The sequence below is a fragment of the Aquila chrysaetos genome, chromosome 10, assembly GCF_900496995.4.
Source record: "Aquila chrysaetos chrysaetos chromosome 10, bAquChr1.4, whole genome shotgun sequence".
Lineage (NCBI taxonomy): Eukaryota > Metazoa > Chordata > Aves > Accipitriformes > Accipitridae > Aquila > Aquila chrysaetos.
Genome location: NC_044013.1, coordinates 6,815,860 through 6,831,171, shown reverse-complemented (window position 1 = coordinate 6,831,171; position 15,312 = coordinate 6,815,860). Strand labels below are relative to the sequence as shown.

Genomic DNA, 15,312 nt, shown 5'->3' with positions numbered 1-15,312 from the left:
ATCGCTAGTTTGTGAAGAGGGAAGCGGGCGGCCAGCACAAGGTTTTCCTCGTGCCTTGGGTTGGTGCCCCGGCTCCGGCGGAGACGCGCCGGTGTGGGGCTCACCCCTCGGATAAGCGGCTGCCTGAACATCTCTGGTCTAACGCCGATATATCAAGAAACAAACTCATTTCAGATATACTCGGATCGCAACAGTGGTTTCTTTCTCACAAAAAAAGCTGACCTGTAAGGCTAACCGATGCCACTCGCGGAGCCGCTGCAACCGGCCGCCCCGGCCTCGGACAAAGTCACCTCGGACCAGCTACTCTTGCTGCGGTGTCAAAACCCACGAGAAAATTGTACTTACCTGCTTTCTCCTCAGTCTCTGCTGCGCCTTATACCCGATTCCCCCCATCACGGTCTAAGCCGGAGTCTGCCACGTAGCTAGAGAAGCGCCGCTGCCGTAGGCTGTGCCGAGACCCGAACGAAACGTCCCTTTCTGCGAGGCGGGCGGACGCGAGCCGGGGGAAAGGGGCTTGCGCCCGCGCTGCCCAGGCAGGGCTTATTTAGAGAACAGCCAGAGGTTTGTACGGCTACGATGCTTCTGATTTCAAAACACCGAGGTCAATGACACGACGCTTTAACGTGCAGAAGAAACGCCTAACCCCAACACCGGAGAGAAGGCAAAGACAGGAGCAGGAGCAGCTTAAGCACTGCGACGCGGAGCAATCACCGTTTTAGAGCCACACTTAACACCATACAAAGTCCATCCAGCAGCATCCCAGGGAATATTTGGCCCTGCTGAGCGCAGAGACCCACTTTTTCTCATTTTTTTCTCAGCCTGGCAAACCTCGACGTGCTGCAGCGGCGGCTGGGCAGGCACCGAGCAGCATCCCGCCCGGGGACGTTAATGCGCGCGGTCCGAACCGAGGATGCTGCGACCGGTTCGCAAGCTTTTTGTGGAAAGAAAGGGCGTTCGAGCTGTAAATTAATAAATACAATATGTGCACTGGATTAGGGTGAATTTCTCAACTCTATTCACGTGTTAATCCTCAAAAGGCTTCTGCATCCCCACTGTTTGCTCCATTTTATTTGTAGAGAATAATAGCTTTCATATGACAGAAAGTGAGAGGGATGAGCTAATAAAATTACCAAGAAATGACATCCACTGAACACATTGACCCAAGCAGTTATTTATTAACCATGCTAGTAGACCTAAAAATAGTTTTGATTGCATGCAATACCACCTCTGCCAGCAATTAGTACAATAAATATAACTACTCAAACTAATAACAGCACATTCACCTAAGTAACAGCAGATAGCAGGCTAATCCACTGTGTTTGAAAGCATCTTGTGAAACCTCTTGTTTTTTTTTATTTCGCCCAGCCAAGAATCTGTGCATTGAGAGAGCAATTTTCAAGAGCAGAAACAGATGCAATCATTTACAGCTTAGTAAATGTAGTACTGATGACATAACCCTTTCAAGGGATCTCAGCTGGTTTTTTTTTCTGCTCAGCCATAAAAATATTGAAACAAAATGTCCATATCCTCCTCTCTACTTACCTGTGGTTTTCATTTCTGAGAAGAATAAGGAATGACATTTATATCTTCTCTCCAAGGCAGGTGAATATTAAGGACAGAGAATATAATTCTACACCATTTCAATAAATCACAATACATCATGAATTCTGCAATAATGCTATAATTCTAGAAAAAGAGTTGCATAGGAAATGTAATTTATACATCACATTTCCATAATAATTTCTTTATAACTTTTCTCCGATACCTTTGGGTGCAGACAGGTCTAACAAAACCACCTGGTTCATGCAGATGTCATTGATGCTGGGGGGGGGGAAATGACCCTATATCCCTAGTCTATAAATTGCTCAAACTTGGCTGAGATCTCGAAGGATCCATTTAGGCTCGGCATGAAGGGGTGAAGATTAGATTGCAGCTAGAGACTTCTTCAAAAACATGAACCGGTCTCTTTTTGTACCACTTGTATAATCCCGACCGAGCAGCCGGGCAAGCGGAAGGAGAGAACGAGGTTTTGGTGAGGGTCTCAGGTTCAGCTCCATCAGCTTCCCAGCGGTCGATGTGGAGATGTGGGTGGGCTGTGGACTCATCCCACCGCTTTCTACCAGTTTAACTCCCACGTGTAACACCTGCAACCTTAAACTTCAGCAAAAGGACAAAAATACAGCGGGGCCGTTGAAAAGAGCGGCGATTTAAATCACCCGTTAGAGAGGGACACAGGCTGGAGCCCCTTCCTCCCATTCACCCACGACTCACGGTCCTCATGGACCGTCCCCGCCGCGGGAAAAGGATCCGTTCTTTCCCCACGGATGCCAAGCACAGCTCAACAGCGTCACGACGGCGACGGCGGAACGCCGAGCTTCTGCCGGCACCGCAGCCTCCGCGTGCAAGGTACCGCCGTCCCTCCGCGCCGACAAGAAAAGCGGCGTTCTTCCCCCGGGGACGCCTCTCCAGCTGCACACCTGTAAGCGACAGGAGACCTCAGGTAACTCGGCCAAGCTCCCACCTGGCCGGGAACGCTGGCCACGCTGACCCCCAGGCCCACAGGGCAGGAGCAGCTCAGGCGATGCTCTTTTACCCAGCGCGCCCCGGAGGCCTCTTCGCTGGAGCTCCCAAAGTTATTTAATTTTCAGGGGTATTTTCAAATACCTCTGCTATGCTTCAAGACAGGAGGGACAGGCAGGAGAGCCGCGGTCCCCTGACACAAAGGCTGGAGTTAAGACCTAGCTCCCTTCAAGCAAGTCCTATTTATAATACGCTGAATTTCAGCGCCTCCTAAAATTCCAAGACTTGAACAAGTCCGGCAGGAAAAGGTGTGCAGGAGGTGAACAGCATGGCCTGACGCATCTTGCTTTGATCCGCTGGTTCCTCACACAGAGACACCCCCCCCCCCCGCCTTTAAAAGGGGCTCGACTCTCCTCCGCCAAACCAAACACGCTCCGAACTTGCAACGGCGACTGAAGCCAAAAGCAAAACAAATTCTACCCCGTTCCGTTTTTGAACGGGCTCTTTGATTACTGAGAAAAGAGAGAGAATCGCTGCTGCTATAGAAACAGCAGCCACCAACCCGGTGACCACGCTCTGCCGCAGGCAGACCGGGAGATTGCTCAAACTGTGAGATGTGCCACGGGCCGCAGCCAACTACCCTACCACCCTAAAGGTTGTTTGTAAGGCCACAAAGATACCTAAAAATACGAGCCTCTGCTCTGTTTCAAAACTTTTCAAAGCAGATACCTTTCCGCCACCAGGTACAAGCAGGTAAATATAATATTCCCCAAGCCTGGTTACAACTTGCTCTGTATTTCCTTGTAGAACAAAATCCATTGGAAACTTAGTGCTACTTACCCCACCTCTTCCCATTTTGGGTGTGGGCAAGGGACCCAGCACCAAACCTGCAGGTTACAACATTACAAGACAACGTTCAGAGCTCAAACGGCAAATACCTAAATCCTCCTTCACTCCCGTGGGCTTTAACCATCCTCCGTCATCTCTGCAGACGCTCACGGTAATACTGGAAACCAGGGACTATCGAAAATAAAACATCTCTTCAGACACCAAAGCGGTGATTACTATTCTACAGACATAGTTAAAAGATTTTGTTAAAAAGAGATCGTTTTGGCAAGCACTGTTTAAATAAAAAAAAAAAGCTGAGTAACCAAGTGAAAAAAATTACTCTATTTCCTTAGGAAAAACCCACTCATGTTGTAAACTGCAGTAATTAAAAAAGCAAACAATGTTGTATTTATGCAGTGATTTGAAGAAAAGCTGTTTAGAAAACAAACATTAATGTGTTTGCCAAGAAACATGTACACATACTAGACCAATTCTTTATGATGAGTAATTGAATTTATTGCACATAATTAACAAATAAGTGAAAAGTTCTGATATTTCAAGGTTTAATTACAAAGAGATAACAAATCTAGTTGGGTTTTTTTTTTTTTTACCACCCTTAACTTTTCACGCGAGCTATTTAAAAGAAGCGATTAAAACATAGGAGAAAGTTGACTTTAAGATTATTTCCGTAAGCTTTTGCTTACCGCACATCAGCCCCGCTAAGGGAAGCGAACTGCGGGGCAGCACTCCGAGCTCGCTGCCACAGCCGATGCTGTCCGAAACCGGGCAGCCCCCGGGAGAGGACCGCGATTTCCCACGGACAAGGAGACGGGGGGGGGCTACAGAAACCAGCCCACCAGTTTCAAACCAGCGAGAAGGAATTTGGCATTCACCGGGACGGTGCTTTAGGTCAGAACAGCCGCAGGCTGCCGACGCACGGCACGGGTAACAGCCTGGCTGGACTTCAGCTTTCCAGGGGGTGCACTGGCAATCTGCGGTGCATTTAGCTCAGTCTAAGAAAAGATGATGCCATAAACTGCTGAACTGCACCAGCAAACGCTTCACGAATAACACAAAGTCATTCCAAGTCAGAAACACCCCGAGTTAAATTCAGGGCTCTCGCTCCCGCTTCAGGCTGCAGCAACACCGCCGACCTGCTAGAAAGGGGCCACACGAAGTCTGCGTTTTTCAATTAAGAAAACTCCTGGTAGTATCAGAAAGAATTAAAACATTTATTGGGCATAAATATATTACATATACACTACAGATACAGTTAAGTCTTACATACATAGTGTAGTATTTGCAAAATCTATACATTAAAATTGATATGGCAGTTTTAATACAATGCATATGAAATAGTCTAAAATTTACAATACAAGAAAACTTATGATTTTTTTTTTTTTGAAGTTGAAAAGCTTGGAATGTATGTTCCCATAGTGAGGTAAAAACTTTTTTTTTTTTTTTTTCAATTTAAAGAACTGTGCAAGGATAAGGTTCATACACATTCAGTTAGGGCACTTTTCAATCGTGACACTGAATACTGAGCTACTGTAGCCAACAAACAGGATTAGAAAACATTTCAAGTTCATAAAGAAAAAGGCAGAACAATATAAAAACCATCTCTCTCCTTCCTTCAGGGTTTTCAATATTTAGTGTTTCATTCTACCTTTTTGTTGTTGTTGCTGTTCATAATTTCTTTGAGAGCAGAGAGCCCTCGGGCTGGATTCAATGCCTGGATCAGAGGGCATAAAGGTGTATGGGCAAAGACAAGGCATCAGCGAACGGTGGGTCAGCGGTAATGGCAATCAGAACAGGAATGGTTTAACATCTGCAATGCTTTATTTTTTTTTTTTTTGTTAATATATGAATGACAATCAAATCACTATGGCAGAATATACAAACTAAAAGAATGTCAAATGAACTTATTTAGGGCCTATTCCAACTCCTACAGAATGCTTCCTCTGATAACCTCAGGGTTGGACTGGGCGGTCTCGTTAGCGTGATTATAAGGGACACTAAAAATTAGCAATGACAGAAATGCTTCAAGTGTAACCGATCGCTTTTCTCTACACTTCTGCTCACTGCTTTTAGTATCATCTGTATTTCAAACTTTCAAAATTGATCAAATCATCTAAAGCAAGATGGTTTTTTTTTTTTTTTTTTTTTATTAAAGCAGGTTTTTTTTTAAAAAGGTGTCAAGCTCGGATTTCATAGCAGCACTGCTGAAACAATATTCTAAAAATAAAAAAGGGAATCTATTCAAATTTCTGGGTTTCCAAACTAGCAGTCTTTTCATTGCTTTAAAAAATACACTCTTTTCCCCTCCATTGAAAACAGCTGTATATGCTTCGCTCACAAAATACAGATGCAAGGTCACAAAGTTTCATATCACAAATAAATTTAAATAAGATGTAAATAAATTTGACAAGCCATGACTTTGGCAAAAACAAAAAAATATATATATTTAGCTCAATGCCATTAGTTTGCAAGGCTAAATTAAACTAATTATAGTCAATAACAAAATACAGAACATTTCTAATATTTGCTACATCTAGAGAGGCACACAGAATAATTCATTGATCTTAGCACTTCCTTTCCAGAGATGATTATGTTTTTGGATACATGTAAACGTTTGAATCACTGATAATGGGTTTTTTTTGGCATTTAATGTACTAGATGCTCCCATCTTCAAAAACACAAAAAAATGTAAGAAGATTAATAATACTAGGAATGCTGCCAGGTAGAAAGTTGACCTAAAGTACGACAGTATAAAACAGACAAAATATAACATGCTACGGGGAGGGTGGGGAGAGGGATTAGTACATAAGTACACTTTTTATTTTTTTTACAATAAATAAAAGATTGCACTGTAATTGGTATTTAAAGTACTGTATGCAGTATATAGTATAAATAAACCTAGAACAAAAATAATGTTGTTTTTTCCCCATTACTTTGGTTAAGGGACTATTATGCTAGTACAGGACACTGAATCTTAGACGATGGAGACAGAGCACAAAATAGCTAGGACAAAAGCAAAACCAAGTAGCAAAAATATACAAAAACAAGAGGCAGGGAAATACACTGTGTCTGTTGCACCCTTTTGGAATCTATTTGCACCTCCAGCTCATTTATGTCCCTGAGGTACTCGCACAATGTTGACTTAATATAAATAACCCAATGACTCAAGAGTTAAAAATCTAGTATCTCGATGGATTAAAATGTGTGTCTGGGAAGGGGCAGGCAGGAGGGGGGGCACTCCCATCAGAGCAGGGACTATTCCTCCGCAGGACTCTCGTCTGAATTTTGCCGTGTACCAAGTTATTTCAATTAGTCCTGTGGTAAGAATAGCGTAGACACCCATTTAAGGTATTTCAAATAAACAGATCTAGTTTCTGACACCTCCAAGAAAGTTCCATAAAATGGATACCCCTCAAAAAAATAATAATAATTAAAAAAAGATCAACTGACAGTAAAGTTTGCTTACCTTAAGTGTAAATCTCACCTAATTCAGTAGAGGCAGTAAGCTGTCACCAGCTCTAATCATATAAATCAGGCTGAACATAATAGAATAATATCTAGTATTAGATTAGGAGTAGTTATATACAGTGACAAACAGACAAGTTAAAGCAGCTTTTAAATAGCTGAACATGGGAATAACTAACTATTGCACAATGCCCTCTTACTTAAAATTACTGCTAGGAATCAGAATGGTAAAAAAAAAATCTATAATGCTTCATAATTTATATGCAGTTTGGTTATCTGATTTCTTATACAGGCAGTTTATAGTGTTGTAACTGTAAAAATAACAGATAATTAAAAAGGTTTTTTGACTGCAGGATATCGTTCTGATTTAAACGCACTAAACAGTTAAAATAACAACTTAGGTTTTATCTTGAAAAAACTGGGGCAAATGTAGTGAATAATTCATAGGCAACATTGCTAATACTGTTCAAGGAAAACCTGTTACTGTTGACTAACACTGTATTCTAGTCTTACCACTATACACACTTGTGACTAATGTTTAGAAGGAAAAAGAAGAGACAAAAAAGTGACTCATGATTAAAATGTCCTAAATAGTAAGATAAAATAAGAGACTGTACGAACTTCAGTGAAAAAAACCAAAACAACATTGAAAAGGCAAATTGGTGACAATTTTGAAACTGTGAAGGAAAAAAAATAAAAAATCTTGCTTTTGGTATCTGGTTTGCTTGATTCTCCAGTTTGACCGCTTCCTAGTTTTGAATTTCAAAAAGGTGCATCAAAACACTGATTTATCTTTCTTCAAGCTAGAACTGTAACAACAAGAGAAGTATATAAAATGTATGGTAGAACAAAAGGATTTCAAAAAAAGGAATATCTGAATAAATGTGTGGATTATAATGCGTAGCATTAGTTAAATTTGTATCTCAAACTTCCATTGAATTCTCTACTTCATAAAGAAGTATTGTAATATACAGGCGAATATAATCGACAAACTTGCAAAGCCAAGAACAATGAGGGCTGCAAACTGTTCATCAGTAGGAATCATGCTCTTTATCTTAGGATCATCTATGCTTCCCATTTCTCCTGCAAGCACGATCTCGTTTCGCTGAAGCATAAAGGCAACGGATGGGCTGAAAGGTCCGCTAAGTTCCTGTGAGGTATCCAAGCACCGGCGGCAGACGCAGACGCGAAACCGATAGTCTGTGTTGACTTGAAGGCCTGAGATGTGGAAGGTGGTCTCTTCTCCCTTGTACACCTTCAAAACAAAACGGCAAGCACAGTCACGTACAAAGAGCAAGACAATCTCCTCCTCCTTCCATAGCATCAAACAATTTAAAGAAGTAATAATGCCAGATTTCGCAAGGATTTGAGCCAGAAAGTTAGGTCAAATCTGAGTCTCTTAAGGAAACACTTCTGCAGCTCTCAAGGGAAGGAACTCACTAGGTCAATGCAGATTTTGGAAAATCAGAAGCACGTGGAATACTATGTAAGAGATGTCCAACCATGAGAGGTCTCAATGCAGAGCGTTCAACAGAGTCAATTCACGCAAGGACTGAGAAGACTTCACATAATACATCAACCATAAGACGTACTCATCTTTTGTGGGTGTCATGAATACTACAAACACATTTCTGTACTCTTAAAATGTGACTATATGCCTAAAACATGTCTAAGACATAAGCACCGTGTTCGGTTCCAAAAAGAAGAAAACCTGCAAGCTAGAGTTATTGGAAGACATTCACTGTATAATTGTAAAACCGGTTACAAGTATTAGTTTAATGTACTTTCCCCTCATATTTCTCTCAAGAGTCAGCAATCTTGCCAGAAATTACATTTTCAGAACTGTGGAAACAATAAAATATGATTAAGGTATAAAAAAGCTCCTCTTGGTTGCATTATATCTGGTTCTTTAGCAATCCAAACCCATTATGTATTTATGTTAATCAAATGTAGGTACCGCACGACTCTGAGAGCATGAGTCACACTATGAGAAAGAGGAGAGATAACGGAACATCTAAGAGACAGTTTTGTGACTTAAATGGAAAAAGACCACTGGAAACATTTACGAACTCTGAAAACAAATAACCAGTCAACAATTTATATAATGGAGGATTGTTGAAACTGGTATTTTATGAAATAAAAAAACGTGTCACAAAGTGCCTCTGTCTGCTGGAAAAATAAACATCCTGAACTTCAGATTCTTCTTCCCCTGCTCATTTAGCTGGTTTCCTTCTCCTCGCTGCAGGAACAGAAGGCTGAGAGCATCTCTGCTCCCCCGGAGGCAAGAACTCAACTTAGAAAAGGGTAAGAAGAGGGAAATCGAACCTGAGCCGATAGAGGACTTCCTGTGCATTACTCCGGAGTAAGAAATACAAGAGGAAAAAGAAGAGCTGTGCTCAGCTAAACACCACTTGAAGAGTCCAGCTTTCCTGCCCATACTTGCCCCTGAGACTCATCCCTCCGTTAAAAAGCCAGTTGCTGATTTCTTGAGAAGGTCTGGGACAAAAGATTAAGGTTTTTCTTTCATTTGTTTTCTCCCCTCCTTTTAAACTTTCACAGTTTTTCCAAATATAGTTTGAATGATGGTGACTCTGAGTTCCCAGACTAAGTAGAAATCCTTTAACCAGCTCGTGTTTCTTGGCCCCAAGGCATTAATCAAGAAGCAATGTTTAAACAAAATTACGTTACCTTTCTCAAGTATGCTCAGCATTCACAGGAAGTTCACTCTAGCTCAAGTGACAGGAATAAAACAAACTCATACTGTAAATCTCTGCGATTAACCACAGCTATGCACCGTTGCCTTTCTTGTCATCTTTGCTTGTCTTCCCAATGCCAGTGAGAAGTGAGTCGGTAAGTTACGGTAATACAGGAATTGCAGGGAAAACAAAACTGCAAGTGCTGTAGCAGTCCACAGAAATAACGCGATGGTTGAAACATTTGTTTGCAAAGCATATCTCATCCCAAGAACATCTCTGCCACTCTATTTTCCAATGGCAACTCCATTTCTAATACCCACCTGCTGCGGGCAACTGTCCTCCACCTACTCCATCACCAGTGCTACATCTCGTAGGTGGTTAATACTTCGGTTTACTCCCAAATAGAAACGATCGTGCAAAGAAAAGTTGCATGCATTTGGCATGTAACTGTACATTCAGCAAGTAATTAAAAAAGGACGTGTTCTTCCACAGGACCAGAGTCAGGATTCTTCTACTTGGAGGACTTACCTAACTCCCATTTCTTTAGACTCTGAGACATGGTAACTCAAAGCAACTAACCTTACAAAACAACCTTAAGCGACATATGTTTTGTGGTGCTGTTGTAATCATTAATTTCATTTCAAAATGTATAATCATAGGAGCTCCACATGCCTTTGCTGTAAATGAACCTTTGCGACCAATATGACCGCTTCTAAAACAAAATAAAAATCCAGTAGAATCCAAGTAATGACATTTAATAAAAATTTTACAATCTAAGCTTCATAAATTACATTTAACAGATACTAGGGATGGGATATATACAACCTGTCTTTGCACTGAAAAAACCTGTCCAGTTAATTGGTTTTTTTACTTGTTTTGTTCTGTCAGAGTGGTGAATACCAGTGTAACTGGAGGCTAAGTTTGGCTAAATCAAAGACCTGCATCTTCATTACAGTCTAATAAATATAGATGACCAAGTTCACTCAAGCCAGCTACTCAACAGCACTTCTCAGAAAAAGGCCAGACAGTCAAACGAGAGAAGAGTGCATCTTTAAAGAAAGTTCGAAAAATAGTCAAAAGTACACTGAATACATGAATTAATATTCACTAACGATAAAGACAAAACATTTCGCGTGCTAGAGCTAGGCAGGTGGTGGAAATTGTCCTGCTTTCGGTGGTTTGAGGAGTACTGAGCACCAGTGGACCTATGTCCTTTCTCAGTAACAGGTAAAAAATTATCGTGCTTAATTGTCATTCACTTCTGGCAGTAGCCTCTGTATCCTCCGTAACCGGCTGCAGCGAGCACCCTGGAGACGCTACTGGCTCCAGCTCACGTTTGCCTGCGGTAGTGTCTGCAGGAGCAGGCTCAGCCAACGCAGGATGCCCTCAGCACAGAGATACACGCTCGGCTGTGAACGCAGTCACACTCTGTGAACGGACTTCGCATACGCAATAGAGAAAAAAAAAATAAATTGACAATTCTGGAGAAGGTCTTTAAATTTCCTAAACAAATACGAAACCAAATATAACTGTATAAAGCAGCATAGTTTTTTTTATATGTAGCACATTATGCTTGTTGTGGCCAACAAGACAAAGTAAAGTGGCTATCCAATTTATCACTTTCACTTCCTAAAAACAGCTTTTCTGTTGAGGCACCTGAGAATATAATAAAAAAAGGAGCTTTTTGCCTGGTTCCCTCAATGAAAATATCATCACAAGTAATAAACTGCTGCTGAAGCTCTTTATGGCATTTGATCCTACTGATTGAGCTGGACAGCTCAGAGAATTCCTGTAGGCAAGTATTTCTCAATTTCACCAATGTCATTAAATAATTCCACCCCCCCTCCACCTTTTCCAAATAATAAAGATGACAGCCACAATTGCCCTTTAAGCAACACGCTGGAAAGTGTAAGATAACCTAACCTGGCTGCTGCACTCCATAGCAATGACCGGTGTATTTAATAATTAATAAAAGCCTATTCTGTATGGTGATAAGAAGATCAAGAATCAGAGGCAGGATAAATCTATTTACAAAGCATGCCCACTTGAAAGGTTTGATTTCTTCTAAGTCATCTAACAGATTTCTCTTCAAGAAACTGGTTTATTATTTTATCCAAATTCAAAATCAGTTTCACTCACTCCACTGTTGAAATGCTCATAAACCCTCAAGAGTTGTGGGGACAGCCTTGTCTCCTAAACAAAGTGAACAAGAGTCCCTAAGATCACCTTCCTCAAGGTGGGCTGCGCTGAAAAAACTCTAACAAAAGGAAATTATTTGGTCTGTCTCATGACACAAAATTGGCATCAGGAGGCAGAGAAAATACTCAATGTAAGTAGCGCTAATAATAAATGCCAATGCGTACATAATGTACACCTGTACATTAGGTTGTATTTTGGCACGCAACCAGAACAAGTGCCTTTGACTTGCTATTTAGAATAGAGAAGGAAAACCAATTTTTTTGCTGATTAGAGCTTTAAACAAATTAACAGTGCACTGAATGGGTTTCAGAGATTGTGTGTCTACAGAGTCTGAACCAAAGAAAAAACAATAATAGAAATTTGAGCTCGGTAAGACGGACCGGGTTCTTCCAGTCGCCCAGCTCTCAGTGCAGACCCGAGCAGGCTTCCCACTGCATTGCCAGGGGATTTTTTTTTTTTTTTTTTTTTTTTTTACACACCCAGTGTATCCTACCCATAACTCTTCTTCGTTTGGAAAGCGTTTGGGGACAGTTTTCTCCCAGAAGAGATGTGGCAGAAGCTGATGAAACACCATTGCCTCCAAATTATTGGAAATTTCAAAGGTAGAACATTTTGCCTCACTGGCAAACAATTTAAGGACAAAGAAGCATTAAAGCTCAGCTCTCATTTCCCGCGGTCAGCTCTTACAAAGAGCTGGCTCCTTGGTGATTCGATCCCCAGAGCTGCTCAATTGGGAAACTAAAACTCAGGATGATGAGTGTTACGACCGTTATCCCAAGCTTCAGCTCCTGCTAGCGCTGCACAACCCAGCCTGCTCCCCTAACTCCAGAGGAAAACTGCAAAGCTGGAGACGATTTTAACGCACTTTAAAGCTAAGTTCTGACTGAGTAAGCTTTGCTAGATGAAAATGCAAGAAACAGAAAAACAAACCTGGGCCACCGATTCCTGGAATCTGCCATGATTTACATCCTGATTCGTAAACAAGGAAAACGTGATTTCCTAAAAAGAATTGTCATATGCCATTGCTTTTTTGAAGTATCCGAATAGATAAAGCATACAAGTACACAAAAAGGAACACATTGCTTGAGAAACAGGAAAAGCAGTAGTTCGTATTTTTTTTTAAACACACTTTTTAGGGAGCTAAATTGTTATCTCTTTAGCTCTTGCAAATCCAGTTCTTCAGACAATTCTCAGCAGAGAAATATTTACGACGTGTTCTCCCAGAGGAGGGCAGGGATAGCTATAGCCCCAGTCTGGAAAAAAAAAGAGCTTTTGAGTACTTTGATACCACCTCTGCTAGGTCAAATGATGGAAAAGCAGTGGCTTTTGGGATGTGGAGGGCTGCATACATCAGGCTACAGGGGGAGGGAGACAGCTCGGGTGTGATGATCTAGAAAGAAACTATAGCTTTACCCAAAAGCATGTCAGTGGCTAATGTTGCAGCAGGGGAAGGAAATGCTGAAGTGATTTAGCTTATTTTATAAATTAATGAAGATGTTTATTTTCTGTAACTCAAATTTGTTTCTACAACATAAGTGAGGTGCAAGTACAGATGGGTGGTGTGCTTCTAGGAGTTCTTACATCTCTCGAGAGCTTCATCTCTAGGATGGCATACACAGCGATAGATTAATAAAGGAGCTCAAACTTTGAGAGTTAACGGATGGCAATAAGACTGTTTTCTCCTATTAATGTTCCATTTCATAATGACTTTTCTATATTTATTCACTTTAGATACAAAACACACTAGACAGGTGTCACAATGCCCTACTTTATACTGGTCCACAGGCAGTTCCAGAAAAATCAGTGCCGTGTACTAAAGAGTTACGCTGTGTGAGTAAGGGAAGTGAAACATGGCCACTTATTTCAGTGTGCACCCGACTCTGGGCCAGGATAAACTGAAGCAGACTACTTCATGCTTAGTCAGCACGAAGTGCCCAGGTGGATTTTTTTTTTTCTTCTGTTAATGAAATTAATATGGGAGAACATTGCATTCTGCACCTTCTGAAGGGCTTCCTAGCAAAGAGCTGGATCAAGATCTGTAACGTAAAATTTCCCCAGAAATAGGCATCGAGTGTCACGTTTGTGCCACCTGAGAAAGGATTTCTGTGAGCTTTCTTATCGAGTCCAGGGAGACTCTGTGCTCCACACCGTGCCGCTCCTCTGCACAACTGTTCCCCAAATAATCACAGGATATAGCCGTGTTTTGAAAACTCAAACACAACCATCATAAAAAAGTGCTAACTCAGTTTTCACAATAAAAGGATCTTCCTTTCCCGGGCTTTTATTTGGATGAAAAGACTAAAATCTACTATGTAAAGCCTACAACATTCTTAACATTCTTGTCAATATAACACCATCACACCGGTTTAAAAAACATAACAGAGTATGAATGCTAAGGCAGTATCATAAAAGCCATACTGTCATCTTCCTAATAAGTTTGTCAGAATAACAGTATCTTTGCAAAATTTCCTGGGGGAGAAACATAAGACATATAATCAAACATTCTCCCATTCTCTTCACAAAAAACAGATTTACATGCATCATCATCTTGATTTCTGCCGTGCACAGTCACTTTTACAGATGGTAATGCTTAGTAAATGCTTTACCCTTTAATTGGTTTGTTCTGCTCCAGGATATACCTGCACATGAACTTACACTCATAAGCTTTTACTCATTTAAACACTGAAAGCAAGAATTAAGAATGAAGAAACTGCTTTTGGTCATCTATCAGCTGTGTTCATCTGAAGGAAATCGACTGGGAGTAGACACAGAGACGTGGCTCCATGGGTTTGTAACATGTCTTCCTAGTTAAAACTGTTTAATGTGTTGCCTTAAATAGTTGCCTTTAAATTGATGCAAATAAAGCGATCTGACTATTGTCAGGATTACAGCCTTGTAACACAGAAACAGTTTTGTATGTTCATTAGTTGAAAAGTTTCAATTTTAAGGTGATTTTAGAAGTGGTTTTTTATTCTATGAAACTCATCTGTGTTTGGGCTGGTGTAAAACACGTCATCCTTATGGATCCCTTCCAACTTAGGATGATCTATGATTCTATGTCGCAAAGCTGAGACAACTGTGTCCTGGAAGGTGAGTGAAGGGGAAAGCGTCTGAGGATGAGAGGCCCTATACGTGATATGAAGTCCTGCACAGCCCATAAATAGCTTGAAAGAGCTATTTGTTGCATTTATTTCCATGCCAGTGGGACATAAAATATGACTTCACGCAGCTATTTATCTCCTTATCCAGCTGTACTATCCCTGGATCTTGCAAAATGCACTGGCGACTGCTATAGAAACCCAAGTCACTTAAGACACTGTTCTTTCTCATGGGTGTATTTAATAGCCTGAAAAATCTACAATATTCTTCATTTGTGCAACCCTTCAAAACAATTTGCAAACCATTTCTAATACAGTGCGCCTCCTGAGATACATGTGCAAAATATCTACGTAACTTGCAGGGAACCAAACAGATTTAAAAGTAAATTTAGGACTGGCGCTTCAAATGTAATTAACATATCACTAACATTACTTTTCAGCTAAATAGTGGCAAGTGATCACATGCATGCCACAGCAAAGGTAAAGTG

The 15,312-nt window shown here is 41.1% G+C and overlaps 1 protein-coding gene across 3 annotated transcripts in view; it reads right to left on the bottom strand.

Moving 5' to 3' along the window:
- Positions 1–4,779: 4,779 nt before the first annotated feature.
- The window catches only part of FNDC3B (fibronectin type III domain containing 3B), a 212,079-nt gene continuing 201,546 nt past the window's right edge, over positions 4,780–15,312 (bottom strand). For all 3 annotated transcript variants that reach the window (XM_030028612.2, XM_030028613.2, XM_041126803.1), the window contains one exon: positions 4,780–8,086. In XM_030028612.2, the coding sequence (XP_029884472.1) occupies positions 7,775–8,086 (312 nt within the window). In that variant the 3' untranslated portion in view covers positions 4,780–7,774. The remainder of the gene's footprint in view (positions 8,087–15,312) is intronic.